At 42.7% G+C, this 21,874-nt stretch overlaps 1 protein-coding gene across 2 annotated transcripts in view; it reads left to right on the top strand.

Moving 5' to 3' along the window:
- dnai2b (dynein, axonemal, intermediate chain 2b) overlaps positions 1-21,874 on the top strand; it is an 86,034-nt gene that overhangs the window by 16,609 nt on the left and 47,551 nt on the right. For both annotated transcript variants that reach the window (XM_085963607.1, XM_085963606.1), the window contains exons 6-10: positions 3,460-3,599; positions 5,231-5,344; positions 6,995-7,134; positions 13,790-13,912; positions 15,185-15,408. In XM_085963607.1, coding sequence (XP_085819733.1) covers positions 3,460-3,599; positions 5,231-5,344; positions 6,995-7,134; positions 13,790-13,912; positions 15,185-15,408 — 741 coding nt within the window. The remainder of the gene's footprint in view (positions 1-3,459; positions 3,600-5,230; positions 5,345-6,994; positions 7,135-13,789; positions 13,913-15,184; positions 15,409-21,874) is intronic.

The raw sequence follows: 21,874 nt of genomic DNA, 5'->3' as shown, positions 1-21,874 counted from the left end.
TGGCCTGCATAAGGCGCCGTCAAAGGTCAAGGCGATCATGAGGCCCCAGCACCCCAGAATGTGAGCCAGTTACGTTCATTTCTGGGGCTACTTAACTACTATGGGAAGTTTATTCCAGACTTAGCAACATTGCTGAAGCCGTTACATCAGTTGCTATGTCAAGGCAAAACATGAAAATGGACTGAACTGTGCAACGAAGCTTTCGCCCAAGCAAAGAAAGCATTGCTGAAATCGGAGGTCCTGACACACTTCGACCCAAAGCTGCCCGTGCAGCTAGCATGTGATGCATCACCATATGGTGTGGGAGCAGTCATATCCCACATCATGCCTTCGGGTGAAAAACCTATCGCCTTCGCACCACGCACCTTGAACAAGGCCGAGAATAACTATGCGCAGATCGAGCGCGAGGCCTTGGGAATCGTCTTTGGAATTCGAATATTTCATCGGTACCTGTTTGGGAGAAGGTTCACACTCCTAACGGACCACCGTCCATTGACTTCAATCTTCGGGCCCCACACCGGAATTCCGTCTCTCGCTGCAAGCAGGATGCAAAGGTGGGCTTTACTGTTGTCAGGACACACATACGACATCAAATATCGCAAATCAGACTTGCACAGCAACGCAGACGGTCTCTCGAGGCTACCCTTGCCTGTTACTCCCCCAGAGCCTCGTCAGATAGACATCTTCTACTTTAAACAAGTGGAGGGAGCACCTGTCACTGCAGTTCAGGTGCGAAGGTACACCCGCAACGATCCAGTCCTGTCTGAGGTAATGGACGATGTCATTTGAGGGAGAGCTATAGGAGATTCTCCTAGTTTGAAACCTTACGTTTCAAAAAGAAATGAGCTCTCTGTCCAGGCAGGTTGTCTTCTTTGGGGACGCCGTGTCATCATTCCGCCACCTCTGAGGGAACCTATACTGCAACAACTTCAAACAGGCTACAGTGGGTTGGTTCGGATGAAGGAAATGGCAAGAAGCTACTTCTGGTGGCCAGGTCTCGATGGGAATATTGAGGAGAAAGCCAAAACATGTTCCCCATGTCAAAGGGTCCGGAATGTTCCACAGCTGGCAACCCTACACCCCTGGGATTGGCCTGCAGAAGTGTGGCAGCGAGTACATGTACATGTGGACTTCGCCGGTCCTTTCGAAGGGAAGATCTTTATGGTGGTTGTGGACGCTCGTAGCAAGTGGCCGGAGGTCGCTGTGATGAGGTCTACCACGGCAGAGAAAACAATTGAGAAACTTGGTGAGATGTTCAGCCGTTATGGCTCACCGGAACAACTCGTAAGTGACAACGGTCCACAATTTGTATCACAGGAGTTTGCAACCTTCCTGCATGTGAATGGTGTCCAACACATCAGGTCTGCGCCCTATCATCCCTCTACTAACGGCCAGGCAGAAAGGTTTGTGCAAACTTTGAAGCACGCCTTGAAGGCATCGCAAGGTCAGGGCTCAATCCACCAACGTCTGAACAGCTTCCTGTTGTCCTACAGGAACGAGCCGCATGCCACAACCAAAACTTCCCCCGCTTCGCTCATGATGAAGAGGCAGTTGCGGACAAGTTTTGACTTACTCAAACCTCCAAGGGCAGAACAGGTTGTCCATTGTCAACAACAAGCTCAAGTTGAAAAGAGAGAGAAAAGAGCCAAGGAGAGACGGTTTCACCCTGGAGAGCACGTCCTAGCTCGAAACTACAAACTGGACCGAAATGGGTTCCTGCTACGGTGATCGCGCAGACGGGTCCTGTGTCTTACACGGTTGAGACTGCTGAGGACGTCGTCTGGAGAAGACACACAGATCAACTGTTGCTAGGAGCAGAGACAGCCACAGAGGCTCCAACGGCTGGTTGGCCTGAACTGTTTCCGGATGATACCGCAAACCAGCATCCTTTGCCACAGTGCTCTTCTCCAACACAGGAAGTCAAAGAGACTGTTCCACCTGTGCAAACTCCTGACTTTCGACTGACACAGGCACCTTCTCCATCCAGGCCTGTGTCAATGCCTACTGCTGTGGAAGCCAGCGATGACCACCGGTATCCTGTCAGAGAGCGGCGGCCTCCAAGACGCTTGGATCTGTAGGCTTAGTGACTTACCCACAAGACTGGGGCAGAATAAACCCCAGGGTAAAGTCAGGGGTTGAGGCAGTCTACCTCTACCCTAGGTTCGTAGATCTACCCTAGGTTCGTAGAGTGCATTGAAAGTAACTTACCTGTTGAGGAATACTGTGGACCTTCCATTTAAGAGGGGAGGAAATGTTATGTATTGTGTTCTATTGTGTGTTCTCCTCCCACCTGTGGTGGTGCTGTCACAGGAGATAAATGGCTGGGTGTTCTCTGTTAAGTTTAGCTCTCTTTGTTCGGAACTTTCCAGAACTTCCTTTCCTTCCAATAAAGCACTTCATGTTTGAATCTCTGAGTTCTGAGTCCTAAATTGTGTCTAGGTAGAAAGGTACCAACACAACAATTGCGTTTAGGGTTCACTGTTTAGAAAGGAACCTCGCCACTTCTTTACTTTCAATCTTGTGGGGGGAGGAAGAAAAAAATAACTGGTTTATTTGTGTATCATCAGTTCTTTGAAAATTGTATTTGGAATGTCTAATCATCAACGTTATTCACAGAGTGATTTGATTAAGAAACAGCATTTTAACCTAAGGTTGAATGTCATGTAACATCAAATTTTCTCTGGTTAAAAACAATTAATCTTGAAAAGGATCCACTGATTTTTGTATCAGCTAGAAGTTCGGTTGCCCCCCGAAAACGGGCGAGGGAATCGCAATGTGGGATCAACCCCCGCCCGTTCAAAGTAATGCAGGCAGCGCGCGAACGTCGTGCTGCCTGCTGATTATCATGATTGTGACATGCAGCCCAGCACTGAACACGCTGCTGAGTGGCTGCACGCTCGCTCAGCAGGGGGCCCAAGTTCGTGCGAGGCTAGCACCAATTGAAGCTAGCCTGCACTACTTAAAAGGCAGTGTGCACCTCTTAAAGGGGAGGTCCATTCTGCCTGCAGTAGGTGATTCAACTGGCTGGGGAACAAAGACTGAGCAGGAAAAAGTACTACTGACGTCCCAACACGGGAGAGCGCGTGCTCCAGAGTTTTCAGATGCAGCACTGGAGGCCTTGGTGCATGAGGAGCGAGGTCCTGTTTCCACAGGGGGCCAGGAGTAACTCCAGGCAAATGCAAAAAAGGCAGTGGGAGCAGGTAGCTGTCATGGTCAATGTCACGTATATTAATGTTTCCAAAAGTTTGCAAAATCATTAAATAACCAGGTCTCTGATCAATGGGCTTTTTCATTTTTGCTGCATTAAATTAGTACAGTCATGCACTTCAATGTAAATTAGTCTGAGAACAGACTGCTGCCGAAATAGGCAGGGTGAATATATTTTGTTTCGGAAAAACGTCTAGGAATTTGTGAGATGAAGAAAACCCATTACATCATCTTTGTTGTTTCATTTATTAGCGACCCTAATGCAATTGCACGAACAGTATCGCATCTCTCATGGCATCCAGATCAAGGGAGGAAGCTGGCAATTTCTTACTGTTGTCTGGAGTTTCAAAAAGCTGAAGATATGAGTTATGAGTCATACATCTGGGACATGGGTAACTCGATTATCATATTCCTGTGCTATAGAACTGTCATTGATCTAATTATTTTTTTAGAAATTGTAACCTCATGAAAGAACTTATTTGGAACTTTATAACAAGTTATTATTATCCAATAAAATGGAGGGAGCAAGTGTGAAAGACTTTGACAAGTAAATGGGTAATCTGAATAGGGTCACTTTAAACGACCGTATATCTCACTGTCATCCCAACTCAAGCAAATCTCACCAGGTGGTTACAAGTTTGAGTCTCAGTTATGCTTGTTACTTGAATCACGAAGCCACAACTGACCTGGATTTTGTGAGATGTCAGCCAAAGTGCTCACTCAATGGAAAGTTCAGATGAATCTATGAAAAGGACGGGAAAAGAAAATCAGGCTCATCCTATCCAGCCACAGTGCAACCTTGCACACTAATAACCCAGCCCCTAACTACGCAATCTCTGTGGGAGGGGGAAAAAAAAACCAAACTTGTGGTCAGTTTAGAAAAAACTCCTACCAGTGGAGCTTTCTGACTTTGACGGAGTGGCATTGCCTGCAATTCCAGTCAAAAAGCCTCCTGTGGAAAAGACGTAAAAGACACCTATGCAGAAGGGTTGAGAGCAGAAGGAATTCTTAAAAAGCATTATCAGTGGGTCATGCAAAATGAAGTTTGAGTGACTGGTGTCAGCTGTGTACTGCCTTAAGGCCTGCTAATACTGGAATTCAGACATCAGTTGGTCCCCAAATCCATGGAAAATCAATTTCCAATCATCAATATGCTTGGTAGCTTCTCTACCTTCAGAAATGCTTAGTGCAATATAACTGAAGTACTATTGCAGTAAATTTACAGAATTTTCTACTGGCTGTTGACAATACACAAGACTTCATGATCTGAGCAATCTTGTTGCTGATGACAGCTTAATGCTTCTTACCTGTAAAGTCAAACGGTATTAGTTTGCAAACTTGCAACTTGCCTTTTGTTACATACTTTAATTTATGTTGTTTTCTGTCTCTTGTCTCAATTGCTGGGCTGTCTTTTGTATTGATTAACTTCAGATGGAAAATTACGGTATATTTGTAACCATGTGAGATCACTGCCATAAAACCAGTGTGTAGGTTACACTGGTATAAAACTGGTATAACTTCTAGAATGAGCAGCAAGGTGTCAAAAAACTGATCCATAACTCTCTACCCCAGGCACATAGATCATAAAATCTGTGTATAGGTGACACCCCTGTATCGGGTTTCAAATGACGTCAAGCCAGTTGTGTGTGTTTTTGGTATCTTTTCTCTTTGTCTATTTTAGTCTCTGTATTAGGTGTCCTTCCTGGTGAGCAGGGGACTTTCTCCCTGGGTCCTGTCTTTGCCGTTCTGTAACTTGTCTCTAATAGGTCTGCAAGTTTCACCTGGGATGACACATCCTTTGTTTTTTCTTTCCTGGGTACAAGCACCAGATTATTTAGCCCCATGAAATAATTCTGAATGAAAATGATCACAATTAAATAATTCTGTAGTTTACCCAAGAAATGTGTGGTACAGTATATGGCCTCTTACGCTGCTGCTAAACAAAGGTGATTCCAAAAAAGAATCCTGTGATCCAGTTCGAATGTTAAAGGAATCTGTACTTAATCCCATTTTGTTTCCATAGAAAATCGAAATACGCACGAAATGGCGATAAAGCCGGTATCTCCTCTTATGTGCCTGGAGTACAACCCCAAAGATTCACACATTCTGGCCGGAGGCTGTTACAATGGACAGATGGGTCAGTGAGTGAATACTGCAGTACAAATGTGTCAAACCTCGCAATGTTGAAATTTCAACAGTGTTGAAGTTTTAATTTTAATTATTCCACAATTAATAGAAATCACACAACTCACAGAGATTGAAACAAGAATTTCTGTTCCTGTCTAGAAAGTCAAAAAAGTATTTTCAGTAAATTTGTATTAACTGTGCTTGGAAACTGAATATTTTAATAATTTTGTGGGGAAATGGGCTGGTTATCATTGAATAGGATGTCATCTGTGATATAATCCTGTGTAGCATTTCATGAGCTGAGAACAGCTTGTATTCTAAAAACAAATTTCTTTTTCTTAAATAGAATAGAATAACAAACATGGAAAAGAAGTCATGAAAAAGTATGGTAAAATTAACAATAATAACTCTCATAACTGTCAAGCAGTATAGTTCTTGCAAATAGAATGAAGGATTAGGCTAAAATAGTCATAAGCACACAGACATAGACGTTAGAAACTGAAGGGAAAAATGAGGCCAAGATATAGAAGGAATCTTTAACGTTTAAGATTATATTCTCTGGAGTTTAGAAGAATGAGAGGTGATCTCATTGAAACGTATACAATTCTTGGAAGGCTTGACAGGGTAGCTGCTGAGAGGCTGTTTCCCCTGGCTGGAGAGTCTAGAACTAGGGGCCATAGTCTCAGGATAAGGGGTTGGCCATTTAGGACTGAGATGAGGAGAAATTGTGAAACTTTGGAATTCTCTACCCCAGAGGGCTGTAGACACTTAGTCGTTGAGTATATTCAAGACTGGGATCGATCGATTTTTGGGCACCAAGCGAATCAAGGGATATGGGGATAGGGCGGGAAAGTGGAGTTAATGTAGAAGTTCAGCCATGGTCTTATTGAATGGCGGAGCAGGCTCGAAGGGCCGATTGGCCTACTCCTGCGCCTATTTCTTATGTTCTTACATAAAACAGGAGCTCCCCCAATAGGTGTGACCAGATTTTATAAAAAGCGTTTCAACTGATTTGTAATGAAGTGATCTGAGCCAAAGTCATTCTCTTAAATAGTATTTACTTACTGAGTTGGGGGGCTGCAGATTATTTTTAATAGAACATTTGTCATGACGTACCTTTCACATACATAAATAAATAGCTTGATCGCACTCCATTTAAGAATGCAGAGATTGCACAAGAGTTATTTTACAGAACTGTGAGGAACATGTTCATTGCAGAACTGAATAATAACTCTGTTGGGTGGTAATTTCACTTATGGAACAACAACCTGATGCAAGAATAGTTTTCTTCGAAAATTTTTATATTTCTAGCAAAACTGTCAGTTAACAGAAATGCCTGCATTATGAGTCATTTGGAGCTGTCACGTGTAATTGAAATTGTATTAAACGACTTGCCAAACCTATGTTCAAATTTGAGTTTTAAAATATTAATTTTGTGTATTCATTGCTGTCACAGGAAAGACAATTGTTTACCCTGAGGGCAGAGTAGGCTAAGATAAAATACTTGAGGGACTGTATGATTTAAAAAAAACAGAACAATAAGTGATCACATGGAAAGTTTCTTCACACAACTATTACAGAAATAACATCAATGGGAGTTCTCCAGTATAAAAGTGTTAGCAGTATTGCCAAAGACTCACATTTTATTTCCGCTGTATAGGATACTGGGATACACGGAAAGGAGGTCAGGCAGTCGATATGCCAGCAATTGAAGTTGGTCATCGGGATCCTGTGTATAAGATCATTTGGTTACAATCTAAAACAGGAACGGATTGTTTTTCTACTTCTACTGATGGACAGGTAACTGCAGAATGAAAACAAAAAAATGTACTTTAAGTATTTAATTGTTCATAGTGACAAGCAATTCAGATTACAATTGGACTGGTTCTGAAACCAGTTCTGGAAAGCGAAGGACCAACAACATAGGAAAGAGCAGGGAGGAGGTCCTGCTAAGAGCATATCCGGATCTCGGAGCTAAATTAAAAAGTAGGCCCTCAAGGGTAGTAACCTCAGGATTATTATCCAGGAGTTAGCATAAGGACAAGCCGATCAGGAAAGTAAATATGTGGCTGAAAGATTGGTATGGGAAAGAGGGGTTCCATTTCATTGGACATTGGCACCAGTATAGGGACAGGAAGGAGCTGTACTGGTGGGATGGGCTGCACCTGAACCAGGCTGGGACCAAGGTCCCAGCTGAAAGGATAAATAGGGCTACAGAAAGACTATACAAATAAATGGGTGGGTGGAGAGGGTGTTTGGATGGTTCAGCTAGAAATAATGGTAAAACTGATGACCTAAAAATGAGCAAGAGAATGGATGAGAGCAAAGCTCAGAGTGCAAAAAGAGGTATAAATAATCCAACTTCAGATAATAGTGTAGGAATTAATGGCCCGTATTTTCCAACCCCTATGGGTGTATACGAGCTGTGTACACACCCGTAGGGGCCTCGCAAGTGCAGGTTTCAGGCATGCAAAGCGCATGCGCTGAAAACCGGCACTTCCGATCTGTCAAGAATTCTCTTGACAGATCCTCCGCCTACCCTGGAGAAGAGCCCCTGCGGGTGGAGAGTTCCGCTTTCTGCACAACCTCCGCCCGCTGAAAACCTTTAAAAATCTTACACCTGGTAAGGCCTGCTTTTACCAGCATAAGAGTTTAAAAAAAATAATTTTTTTTCCACTCATTTATAATTTAAAAATACTTTTATAAAAGGTAAGTTTATTTTTAGCCCCGTTAAAAACTTTGGCCCAGAAACTCAGTAGCGCCCCGTTTGGGGCGCCAGCCTCGCCAGGGCGCTAAAAGTAGCGCCCCGGAAGCAGTCGCGGCCGCCCACCGGAAATTCAGTTTGCGCGCCCCAGAGGGAAGCGCGGCGCTACTGGAGGCACCCCGCATCCCTCTTGGGGCGCTGCAGCTGAATATTGCTGCGCAACGTGCCGCAGCGCCACACGCTGCGGCACGGCGTGCTGCGGTACTGCAGGCCTTCCTCCCCTTAAAGGGGAGGGGCCTTGTGCAGCGCGATCAAGGATCGCGAGTGCCGGCAAAAGAGCCCGGCACCGAGGAGAAGTGCCGGGCTCTTGGAATGCAGTCGGCACTCCGCGGGGCGGGGGGAGGGCTCAGGAGGCCGGGGACTGCAGCGCGGCGAGGTGCTGGCAGGCGGCCAGCAAAAAAAATGGCCGCCCCGTACCTCTCCTTTAATTAGCGCCTCTACCGCCGCAGGTAGGCCCCCCGAACCGGTCGCAAATAGCGTCCGGCGTTAAAGCAGGGGGCGCATCTAAATATCGCGATCGGGGCGTTACCGGGGCGCTGCACACACCGATGACATCATCGGTAGCGGCGCAGCGCTAACGGCTAGCGCCGCCATTAGCGCCCCGCTGAATTTAGCGGGAGGCGTGGCCAGTGGCTTCCGACCCACTTAGCGCCCTCTTAAGGCGCTAACGGGTGGCGCAGCCCACTGAATTTCGAGGCCTTTATTTTTTTCAAAAATTAAATTTTTGTTTAAAATATTTGATTTAATGTAATTTTAACTCATTTTAAATAAGTGATTAAAAAAAAATTATTTAATGTTTTAGTGTGTTTTTTCAGTGATCCCCATTCATACTTTTGACAGGTCTCTCCGGAGAGACCTGTCAAAAGTATGAAGGGGGATTCCCTTCTTCCATTGGTTCCCCATGGCCCACGTGATCCCAGGGACGCTTGCGAACTGCCTGCGCCCCTGGGATACCTGGGCCTCTGCGTGCGTGCGTGCGCGCGCGCACCAGGAGAGGCCCAGGAGCGGAAGTGTCGGGACCTACAAAGCCAGCAGGTAAGTTCATAGATTTTTTCCAGATCAGAGGCTTCCGCACGCAGGAAGCCTCCGATCGGAAAATCCGGGCCAATAATATACCATATATAAATAAAACAGGACTGTTGGAAAAAATTTTAAAAATGTGTTAAGTTTAAAAACTGCACATCAGCACACATGGGCAGGTTAACCAAATCAGAGTTCTTTACACAAATGCACATTGCATAAAGAATAAAACCAGCAAATTGGAAGCACAGATTCAGCTCAAAGGTTACACCGCAGTAGCCATTACAGAGACCTTGGCTACAAGCTGGGCACAAATGGGAGCTTAATGTTCCAGGCTATAAGGTCTTTAGTAAGGAAAGTGAAATAGGGAAAGGAGGAGGAGTAGCAATTTTGCCAAAGGACAATATTACAATAGTTGAAAGAAAGGATATCGGTAAGTGTGTGTCGGCAGTGGAAACACTCTGACTGGAATTAAGGAACAGTAAAGGAGGCAAGACTCTTGATGGAGTTATCTACAGACCTCCTGACAGCAGTGATATAGTAGCAGGATGCAGATCAGAGAAGCATGTAGTAAAGGCAAAGCAGTTATAATGGGAGATTTTAATTTTCACATAGACTGGGAGATGCAAAGCAGCTCAAGTCATAAGGGCAATAAATTTCTAAATCGTACCCAGGACAATTTTCTGAAACAATGGCTGGAATTTTCCCATCAAAAATACAGTTAAATTGTTAAAAATGTAAATCACGACCTGATCCCGCCTCCAACACGCCCACTTCTGGTTTTGCCAGAGGTGGGAGGGTGGCGGGAAGCCAACCCGCTGCCAGGGGGCGTTACCTCAATTTAAATATTGTAATGAGGCTGGAAGCCTCTATTTTCCCCTCCATTTTGTGTTTAACTGCCTGTGGACGGGTTTCACATTAGTGAAATCTGGCAGTTAAACTGAGGCGGGTGCTTCTGCATCCGGGAGGTAAGTGGCTTTATACATACCTCCTGGATCCAGGGTCCCTACCATAACCACCCCCAGCGACTGCAGACCCTCCTTTTCACCCCCCCCCCCAATGATCCTCTGCCCCCCCCACCCCCAGATCCCTGGCCGCACCCACCCCCCACAATCTCAGATTCCCCACAACCCCCATGATCCCCGCTTGACTGCCAATCCCCAACCACCCTCTGCCGATTATGCAAGCCCCCTCCCGATTGCCGCCCCCCCCAATCCCAATTGCCGACCCCCTCCCCCCGGACCAACCCCTCGCAACTGAGGCCTACCTGCCACAGTCAGCCAGCCTTTCAAGGGAAACCAAGGCCTCACATTCAAATTGGGCCCTGCCGATTTTACGGCAGAGCCTGCGGGAAACCCGGACTCCAGACTCCTGAGTTTCCCGCCCACCTCGGACCCCCAACCCGCCTCCCCGAACAAAATTCCAGCCGATATGTTTTAGAACCGACAAGGTGACGGGCCATACTAGATTTAGTAATGAGTAACAAGCCAGAATTAATTAATAATCCAACAGTAAGGGAGCATCTTGCAAACAGTGACCATAACATGATAGAGTTTGACATTAAGTTCAAGAAGGAGAAAGATCACACACAAACAAAGGTTTTAAACTTAAAGTGAGGCTGACTTCAAAGGAATGAAATGTAAACTGAGCACATTAAACTGGGCTGTGCTGTCCGGTAAACCTACAGTAAAACAGTGGGAGATATTCAAAGAAGTATTTAGTACACTTACAAGACCAATACATACCCCATAAAAGCAAAAGTTCCCCTTGTACAATCAGGCAACAATGGTAAACAAATGAGGTAAGACAGAGTGTAAAACTAAAAGAAGTGGCTTATATAAATGCCAAGAAAAGTGGTAATCCAGCAGATTAGTAGAAATATAGAAAGCAACAAAGGGGCACAAAGAAAATAAGAGTTACAAAAAGGGAATACAAAAAAAAACTTGCAAGTAATATAAAGACTAATAGTAAAAGTTTTTACAAATATGTTGAGAGTAAAGAGTTATAAGGAAGATGTGGGCCCATTAAAGACAGACGCAGGTGATATTGCAATAAACAACAAGGTAATAGTATCGATGTATTAAACAAGTACTTGTATCCATTCTCACAGTAGAGGAGGTGGATAAAATACCAGTTTTATACAATTTTGTCTGATAACGCTCCTGTGACGTGCTTTGGGACCTTTTTACTATGTTAAAGGTTATATAAATGCAAGTTGTTTGTAAAGCTCGCTTGAATTGTGCCGTTAGATTGGAAATTTGGTAATGTCATCACTCTCCCAATTATGATATTTGTCATGAGAATAGACATTGATTGTAAAGTCACAGTTTTCCCTACAATCTCTCATATGATCTTTGCTGCCTGCGGGGGTGGGAGAGTTATCTGGTGAGCAGCATTCGCCATAAATGTTAAATCATTGGCTCCGTTCTGTGCTGCTGCTCCTCCTCCATGGTAATGGCATACATGGGTATACCCATAGGGTATGCCATACCTGCTCCTGAGAAGCCCTCACTTATGGGTAGGAGGTAGGGGGGTTGAAAAACTGCAGCTGTGAGCAGAAAGTCCAGATGCGTCGGGCAAAATGGCAAACAGTATTTCCCAGCTGCAGAAATCACTAATGAAACTCTCCACACTCTTCAGGCTCAGAAACTCCTCACTTCCGCCTGTCTCAGCTGATGCGGGCAGCAGCTCCACCTTATAATTCTCATTCTAAGTTACCCTGAGTGCATTGCAAGTGCAAAAGCAGGAATCTTGGAGCTGCAGCTCCACTGGCCCTCGTTACAATATATGTAAATACGGGCACTCGGGACTTGGCGGGTGTAGCGGAAACTGCTTCTGCCCAATTTTCCTGCCACAAAAAGGCCCCAATTATGCACTGGAAATATGCAGCAAACAGCAAGGAAATTCACCCCCACGGTTTTTATCACAAGAGCTTCTTGATGTGCTTCGTTCTCCAGAGACTTACTCAAATGGTTTAGGATTCCAGATTGACATGCATTGTGTTCTTATGCTACACGTAGAATTATGCTTCAGGACATTTGCTGAGAGAAGAAGGGGAGGCCATATAAAAATTTGGAGGAAAAACAGAAGCGTCAGTGGCAACAAGATAGAGAACTTTGGGTGTTCTAAATCACAACCTAGATAGCAGGACATAATGACAAACTCATTGCTGTACATTAAAGTTCAATAGCTATAAATAATAGATATTATAAAAACAAATCTGAAAGCAATTAACTTATAAGAATTATTTTGTAAAGAGTTTACCTTTCTACACTAAGCAGTTTATACAACCTTGCAGATATCAGGATAACCACCTGTGTCTGAGATAAAAAGTACTGTAATTAATACACGAAATTCACCTTAAAACAACTTTCTACCTAATTCAACATCAACACTTGTTGAAGGGGAAAGGGTGATTACAAGGCACAAACTCTGCTTCCTGAAGAAACAGTCAACATAAAAAAGAAAGGCTTCATGTTTCAGAAAGATGAAACCAAAGTTTAGGGTCTTATTTTCAGTAGTGTGTTACGATAAAGTCAAGGATAACACAGGTTATTATTGCACAGACAGTAGCAAAAAGTTAGTATAAGTTAGAAGTTACTGTTGCAGATAATAACATATGAATGCTTCACACATTTATATGATCTTCCTCTGTCCATTATTTTAATACCAACAGTCATTTCTAGTCTTGTATTATTCAAGATATAGCAGGTCAAAGTGGAAGGAGACATGATGTTTTGTTGTGGACAATTCCCTGCTTTGTTATTCTGCGTCTCTCACATTGCAACAAAACTGGAATGACGGACCGTTAAACAAAACATTCAGAGCCACACATCAGCAAGAAAAGAGCACCATACAACACATGAACCACTGACTGGCGGCTCTGGAGTAGAGGAGATTTTCTCAGCGTGTGACTTAAGCTGTACCTGACCTGGAAGTGCTTAATGCAGAACCTAGGTAGCCAGAATGGAAAATGTTCAATTTCTGAGCCCTAACTAGCAGGTTCCATCACCAACAGACATCCCAATTGTGTTGTTAAGTAGCCGTGATCAACTGACAGCCTTGAAACACTTTCTCCACTTGAATGCACTCTCATGATCTCGTACTCATTGTAAATGCACAACCCTTATAGGAATTTACTGTAAAACTCTCTTCATTGTCATTTGATCTCATGGTAACCACGTCATGGGCAGAAATAACCAGTCCTCTCAGGTGGATGTAAAAGATTCCATGGCACTATTCGAAAAAGAGCAAGCGAGTTCTCCCTGTGTCCTGACCAACATTTATCCGTCAACCAGCACACCAAAAAATGATTATCAGGTCATTATCACATTGCTGTTTGTGGGACATTGCTGTGCGTAAACTGACTCCCATATTTCCCTTCATTCCAACAGCGAGTACACTTCAAAAGTACTTTATTGGCTGTGTTGCACTTTGGGATGACCTGAGGTTGTGAAAAGTGATATATAAATGCAAGTTTGTTCTTTCTTTCTAGAATACCAACAAAATTTTTGTTCTTGATATATTTGTTCTATATGTACATTTTCTCACTTTAAGATAATCTTTTGGGACAAAATATTACTACTAAATCAAAGGCGTAGTTTATTCATGGCTAAACATGTCATCCAATGGTAAGAGCAGGAATGTTACAGTGTGGTCTAATGTCTGTAGGTGCTGTGGTGGGATATCCGGAAAATGAGTGAACCCGTAGAGAGACTCATCCTGGACGTTACAAAGAAAGACAATCCGGATATTGCATATGGAGGCGTTTCACTGGAGTTTGAACCCACCATGGTAATTAGTTGCTTGCTGTATAGGTACTTTGTCTTAAAACCATGTTGCAGTATCACAAATTTCACCAGCAATGAAGGAAATGTGCTTCTTTAAAGTAGCATTTCTTCTTTTGGGGGAAAATTAGAATATTAAAGCAGAGACGAGACCTTTGTGAAGAGAGATGGAGGAGGGGAAGCAATTGCGTTACCTGGGCTTTTTTCACATACCTCACATGAAATGCTTTCATGCAGCATTAGCAGAAGCCTGGCAGCAGCTTGCTTTGCCTGCCTGGGGAATGATGTATAGCATAGAAAAGCTAAGAAGAGAAAATAACTACCAAAAATAAGTTGGGGTAATGTTATCCCTGTTCCAATGCATGCCAAAGACAAGTCAAATTTTAATATTTTGCTTATTTGTAAATATGCTCAACTCTTTCTTTCCACGAACGAAAGTCACATAGAAGCCTGCAGCCCAATTACCCTCTTTTCAAGCTGCTGATGAATGCGTGGACAGGAGTGTCTATATGTGAGAAAATCAAAAGCATCAAGAGTTTTGCAGACAGGAGATGGGCAGCAATGGAACACAATTTTTTTAACTTCTGCAAACTCTAATGACTCATTCACATGCCGAGTTTGTCCAGGTTCTTCAGCTGTGAAAAAGAGGACTGTCCGAAATGTATAGATTCTACTTGGATTAAGGCATAGGCATAAGCAAGTACACATTCTTCAAATATGACTAGTAGAACTACAAGGCTGTTTTTTATAATTGAAACCAGTTAGTCCCACTCCCTTGTCACATTATTCAGTCTGGTGCTGCAAATGAATGTTTTCCCCCGTCTTCTGGGTTCGGATTGGTTTGACAATTAGGAGTCCTCCTGCCTGCTAACTCTAAGTACAGTTTGCATTTGGAAAGTCATTTACATATTTTTAGTGCTAAAATGTTACAGCATGAGCTGCAATAGTGTGCAAAGTCAGATAATGAAAAAAGCACTAAGGTCTATAGCTCTTAATTAAAAGTTGTCTAATTCAAATTATCTGGTAGCACTAAATGGCCATTTTGCTGTGCTACTTAAGTTGCTTAATTTATTTTTTTTAAACACAACTATTTCACATTATCAGGAGTAACCTGTATAGGAAGATGGCAAATATTCAAAATCCTCTCATGATCATTCTTTTTTATCACTGGATTTTATCTGCTTAATTTTGAAGATTAGAAAAATTCAATTTGAGTTCTATGAAATTGAAGTCTCAATTAATTGTCAACGGGTTCTATAATTATGTTTTTCCTTTATAGCCAACCAAGTTTATGGTCGGGACAGAACAAGGTGCTGTAATATTGGGGAATCGAAAGGGAAAATTACCAGCTGAGAAGATTGTGTCCACCTTCACTGGCCATCACGGCCCAATCTACGCTCTGCAGAGAAACCCTTTTTACCCAAAGAACTTTTTGACAGTTGGGGACTGGACGGCCAGAATTTGGTCTGAGGAGATCAGGGACTCATCCATCATATGGACTAAGTGAGTAAAATGCATATTATGGAATAATAGGAAAAAGGAAGACATAAGCTCTGATAATTGTATTTGTATTGCAGATATTACAAATACACTGACATCTTCCTGATATAATAATTTCAGAGTAATAATGACTAATGTACTTGTTTTACCCAGGTTGTTAGAAGGTGTGAAATGAGGTGAAGTCTATAGAGTTAAGGTCCGTTAGAATTTATTTTGTTGTACCATTAAATTCTCTTCTGTACGAATGGAGCTTGCAACATTGGTAACTTTGAAACTTGTGCACAGTTTGAATCTTTTGTGCTGTTCACAGTGAGGGATGTAACTGCTAGGGAATAAATTGCGAATTCCCTTCTTTTGGCTGTTATCATCTTTAAACACTTCCTGGTCGGGTAAAGCAGCATAAACTTCCTGCTTCACTGTCTTAACCCCAGCCTTGGAAGAAGAGCCCTGCTGCCTCAGTGTTGCACTAGCCAACGTTTTGATCTGTGAGTGAGATTGTCCATTAGTGCTAAATTATTATTAATGTGGTCTCTTGCCCTCCAGAAACTGTGTTTTAAGATGACTTTAATTCATATCCTATGGGACTCTCTCAGCTGTACAGCAGGAGGAAATTCCTCCCCGTAGTCTGTGTTGATTCAAACCTCTGTCCCAGAGGTGTCAGAGCAATGTTTACACCTGCCGCACTCCCAAGTCTCGCCCACCACAAGATTGGCAAGTTAACAGAATAAATACAATGAGGTCTTATTTAGTTGATATGTATATATGTAATCAACATTTTTAAGCTGCTTGTCTTCAGAAATTATGCAAAATGGAAGCAAAGTCCATTGGTGCCCTTTTAATGGCACTTCTAACTGAATTTCAATAGAAATAATAACTTGTGCAAAAGATCCGTTAGGGGGTTCCACCGATTTCCCATGTAACCTTGACAGGAGACCAGCAGAGGCCTGGTTGCTTCAGGTCACCATTGTGTCTGGGAGTTTCCGGGCTGACTTATAAAGGACAGAACCTCCATCTGTCTCTTAGAAGGCAAATGATGGTCAGGGGGCAGAGCCAGAGCCAGGGCCAGGAACTCGCTAAGCAGGGAGTTCCCACTCTTGAGCCTAGAAGGAAACCCGGCATGTTAGTGTAGAAGTAATGCCCTCCACAAGGGTGTACCTACCAGTGAGGTCCAAACTAAGCAGGTGGCCTCGACCAACAAATTGTTTAAATTTAAATTCAAAACATTATTGTAGATTGGCCCCCTTGCTGAAGGGGGCATTCGGACCATTGCCAGGATCGGGGAGGAGGGTTGGGTAACTGGGCAACTTCTTCCTCCACGGGCAGGCGCTGCACGCCATGTGTTCTGGCAACCACTCATAGGTGGCTGCCAGAGTTACACCCAAAATGGCGCTTGCACCCACCAGCCCCATGCTAATGAGGTGTCTTCCCATTGATCCCACAAACTCTGGCAGGGCCAATGCTCGAAGACACAGTCGGGCATGATCCCAGTGTAACTGTGAAGAACACAACCGAGGAATTTCAGTCCCCATCATAATAGTCCTTCACACTGCAGGGACCCACATTTTTCAAAGAGGACATCCAAGTTTTTTCAACTGGTGCCATGTAGGTTGGTTGACCACTTCTATATGTCTTGCTCCAATTGCCTGGAATTCACCAATACCAAGCTGGATTTGCCCTATCTAGAATCAAAGAAGTTAAGCTGGAGCTGGAAATTGTTGTCTAGAATTGTACTAAGTCTCTTAATTCTAACTGTCGTATACAGATATACATACAGGCAGGTTGGTACCGACAGGCTCTTCTCTATTCACTTGCCTGACTCCCTCAATTCACTCTTATGATGAACTCAGCCTCAGACAATGGCTTCCAACTGTTTGAGATATTTTTGCACACCAAGAAACACAGGCAGATTTAACAGACCCCTATGTCATACTGGGATGAGAGGTCATGGAACCATGAAGTGTGACCAATATAACACTTTGAACTAGTTAAGCCTTCAAACAAGGTGGCATTGTAGCACTCGTCTATAATTATCTTGAGTTGATCATGTGACCAATTCACCTGGGTCCCTTCAGCCATGACTCACAGGTCTACCAAGCCCTCACCTATTCTTCTCGGCACCCATTCTTTCTGTTGTCTTGCTTCCCACCCTTACCCATTGCTTCCACCTGCTACTGCTGCTCGGCTCAATCCTTTGCTACTATTACTTTCCCTTTTCTTTCCCATCACCCGTCCCATTCAAATTTGAAGCCTCCGCGCAGTGCTGGGAACAGCCTGTAAATTTGGAGACATGGGGGAGTTTGGGGGAAAAAGGGTTAAGAGCAAGGGTTGATGCTGTAGGGGATGGGGCGATCGTGGGACAAATGGCAGGAAAGGGTTTGGGGAAAGAATGAGACAAAATTTCCTCGGGCCATTAGCCAGCCTCTTACCTTCCTCCTCCCTCCTCCTCATCAACTCCCAGGGCTTTGTATTTTTTTTAGATCTGCTGCTGTTACTTGTGTTTTTTTTAGACCCATTATCACTGGTGTGGTTTATTACACCTACTCCCAATGTTTGTGTTTTTTAGTCCTGTTCTCTGTATTTATTTTTTTAAATCTGGGTATCTTAAAACTCCTGAAGCCCAAGACTCCTCTTCCCAGTGTTTATAAGTATATTTCCTCCATACCCATTCCCTCGTCTTCATTACTGCATTAATGCCTCCTTTCCCACTCAGACCTTATCCCACCAATCCTTTCCATGTACACTGCTTACCGCCACTGCCACCACCACCAAACTCTCTGGAGCCCCTTACATTCCTTCTCTTTCCTCCCCAAACATATCGCCACTCTCAGCCACTCAACCTCTACCATCGTCACCATCACCAACTTCTCCACAGCCCCAATGTTTCCTCCTCTTTTCTCCCCTGACATTTCATACCTCCCCACCATTTCCCAACCTACCTCCATCCATCACATATCCAACTTTGCACTTCTAATGCCTTTGAAGACGAGTCTTCCATTCTGCCCCAACTCCGTTTCATGACGCAACCACTTTCACACACTCAGCAAAATAAGCACACCCTTCTGCCCATCACATAAAAACATTTCTGGAGTTTTATATTTATGTGATTATTACATATCTGTATAAAAAGTACTTTGTAAAATTATACCCAATACACGTTACACAAAAATATTTACTGTACACAAATTATACATATATATATAATCAATACATTTTAATATCCTATTTCATATATTTCAAATTAATTATATTAACTGATTCCTTTTATTTAGAAACCTCTAATGATATAAAACCTTCCAACATACAATTTCATGTTTTTCAATTAGTAATATCTATAAAATTTTTCTCTACCATTTAATTTATTTCACATTAATTTCTTTCCTTTAAACCAACTGTGGTCATTTTCACTTTCAGCGGGGCAGGAAACTGGTGGAAGTGGGTCCACTACCTGTTGTACAGCCCACCCGATTTTCTTTCCATTAACGGGAGGTCAGTCCACAGCCGCCAGTTTTCCGCTCGCGTCGAAAGTGAAAATTCCTAAAAATATCTAAAATATATCACCACAATGATGCATTCTCCATGACAACAGGTAATCCTTCTCCCATTATCAAATACATTGTCCAACTCCCCATCAGCAACATTGTCCAGATCCTATGTAACTTCAGCAGAAAATTGGCAGAAACCCTGGAGAAATGGCATAAGCAGCCTTCCACCAAAGTTACAGTGTGACCGGGAGATATACATATATATATATAAAATAGATATTTTATATCTCTTTCTATATGTAGCTTTACATGACTTTTCTGTGAGCAATGCCATGGCAGATCTTCTAACATAAAATGGTCCTGTTGTATGTACAACGTTCAAAATGACCTTCCTGAGCAATAAATAAATAATCAGGTGTCGCTTCACATTACAGTTCTACAGTGAGAAGGGGTTGGACATGGGGAGATCCTTGAGCTTCATTTTAATCTTTATATATATTTTGTTTGTTTCTTGTGTCTATTGTAACATTCTAGGATAATAACATTTAAGTTAATCCATGTTGAGCAATTAACCCACTTGGCACAATATTATAATAATTATTATCTTGAAGGATTATTTGTGGAATTTAAAACAATTTGGTAAGAATTTCTATTTGTGGAATTTCAAAGGAAGATTTTCCAAAGTATGAAAATTTTATGCAATGTATTTTTTTTTAATTACTTAAATTTGCTGTAGTTTTGGTAGATTATGGAAGCAATTTAAGTCCTGCAGTGTGTTGTGTAGAAAGTGGCCATACTGTAGATAAATTTGTAAACCTACCCTCATGTAAAAAAAATAAACCTACCAAAAAGAGCTTCACTGACAGAGGTGAATACAAGTGATGGAGACAGAAAATGGTTTGGGATTTTCTATTTTAATTTCTGCTCACCTAGCACGAACCTAGTACAGTACCTGTATTGCACAAGTACAGTGCTTAGATACTGCCCACTAGATGGTGCTAGTGAACTGTGTAACCACTCCAGTTGTCTCGGAGCAGGACTTGCCTTCTTCAGCACGGCAGCTCTCTATAGTACTGTACAGAGGCGGGTCTGTCAGAATTTAGGATGATTTTTTATTTCCAGTCACTCAACATAATTGTTTCATCAAATTATTATTGTTTAGTTTAAACTAGACTATTAATTAATACCACTTTTCAAAACTTTAATCACAAAGAAAAAATGTGTATAGAATTGATAAAGGACTTGCAGATTAACACAGCCATCTTGAAGCTAGAGAACATTTTCTAAATGAGTCTGAACCGTCATTGCTGCTTTTAGAAATCCCACTGCTTTCTCTTTTCAAATTGTATAAGTATTGGTAAATGTGTATAATCCTTAAAACGGTGATTTTGATTTGATAGAATTATGGAATCATACAGCAACAGAAGGAGGCCATTTGGCCCATCGTGCCTGTGCCGGCTCTTTGAAAGAGCTATCCAATTAGTCCCACTCCCCTGCTCTTTCCCCGTAACCCTGCAGATTGCTCCTTTTCAAGTATTTATCCAATTCCCTTTTGAAAGTTGCTATTGGATCTGTCTCCGCCACCCTTACAGGCAGTGCATTCTAGATCATCATAACAATTTGTGTGCGATAAATAGTAACAAGGTACAGCACCTGTGGAACAGACTCTGCTGCAAATTGACTGTTTGTCCATTGTATTGGTAGTTTGTTATTTCAGTCCTTTTCTCAGTTCTAGAATTTGTGTGCTGCGTTCAAGTGGAGTGGGAAGGACCGAGAGATTGAACCATGGTGGACTGGTGGCTAATGGAAGCTATTGGTAGAAAATGCAGCAGTTGAGAAAATACTAGTAGCTTTTAACAAAAGGCAAGATGAATCACAAAATAAGGAAGCTCATACTCCAAGAAAAGCGTATCGATCAGGATTGGGTGGTGCAGTGCTGACCATTCACCTATGGAGCAGGGTTCAAATCCAGCCCAGACTGTTCAATAAAAGTTATTTCTGTCTGGCTGTAAGGATTCTATGTGAAATAACATGAGCCAGTCTCCACCCACTTCCCCCATCACACCGAACTGCTCCTAATTTAGTACTAATACTAGAGGTTGCATAACTGGTGTGGGAAATGAAATAAAATAATGCTGGTGCAATAGAGAACACTGTTGTGAGAATGCTCATGGGGACAGAGTAGGTGATCTAAAGTGATACCTGCACTGTGATGGTGGTCATAAAATAAATTTGTGCCATCACATCTGATTTCTGGGTTTGCAAGCTGCGTTGTCAGCCCCAAGTAACTTTCTTTCAATTGAACTTCTGCTTAACTGCTCATTTACTACAGTGCCTACACCTCAACACGAATACAGTACTGTTCCATTTGGTGTGGCGATGGCTGAATTGCACAGACTTGTGACAAAGGGATGTTTTATTTGTTTGCACCAACCGTGTTGCAGTGCTTGGCTTATTTTTACTCTTTTAGTATTGAAAATAGATTTTTTTAATTTGCTGTATATAAATAGAAGTTACTAAAGCATAAGCCACATGGGATGTAGTGCATCAGAGCTGCACCACTGCGTGCTAGGGTATGGTCTCACATTCACAACACCCCACATGGTCATTTCTTGATTTCAGCTTTGTAATTTTGTAGGTGCGAAGCACAGGTTAGGTGATCCCGACAGGGAGCGATTAATTATTGGTGGGTAAGACATCCCAGTCCCATCTCATCCTCCTCTTAGTGGCTGGCTCAAGCATGCCCTTTTCAGTAGAGATGGAAACATAAATCAGCGAATATATTATCTGATTTTATTTTGGCACAGTCCGTAGTCTGGAAGCATATTGCTTGTCTGCCAGAGATCAGTAATGGCTAAACAATGATATAAAGTAGTCTTTAAGGGGTGATTGTGAAACAGTAAGAATATATTCAGTGGACTACTTGTGAACATTTTCATATTTCACCCACCTGTAGACGAATCTGTTTTTCACCATACTAATGTTAT

Source organism: Somniosus microcephalus, chromosome 21 (genome assembly GCF_052327205.1).
Source record: "Somniosus microcephalus isolate GS21.2 chromosome 21, FLI_Smic_1.0, whole genome shotgun sequence".
NCBI classification, from domain to species: domain Eukaryota; kingdom Metazoa; phylum Chordata; class Chondrichthyes; order Squaliformes; family Somniosidae; genus Somniosus; species Somniosus microcephalus.
Note: the sequence above shows the minus strand (reverse complement) of the source record. Positions and strands in the feature narration are given on the sequence as shown.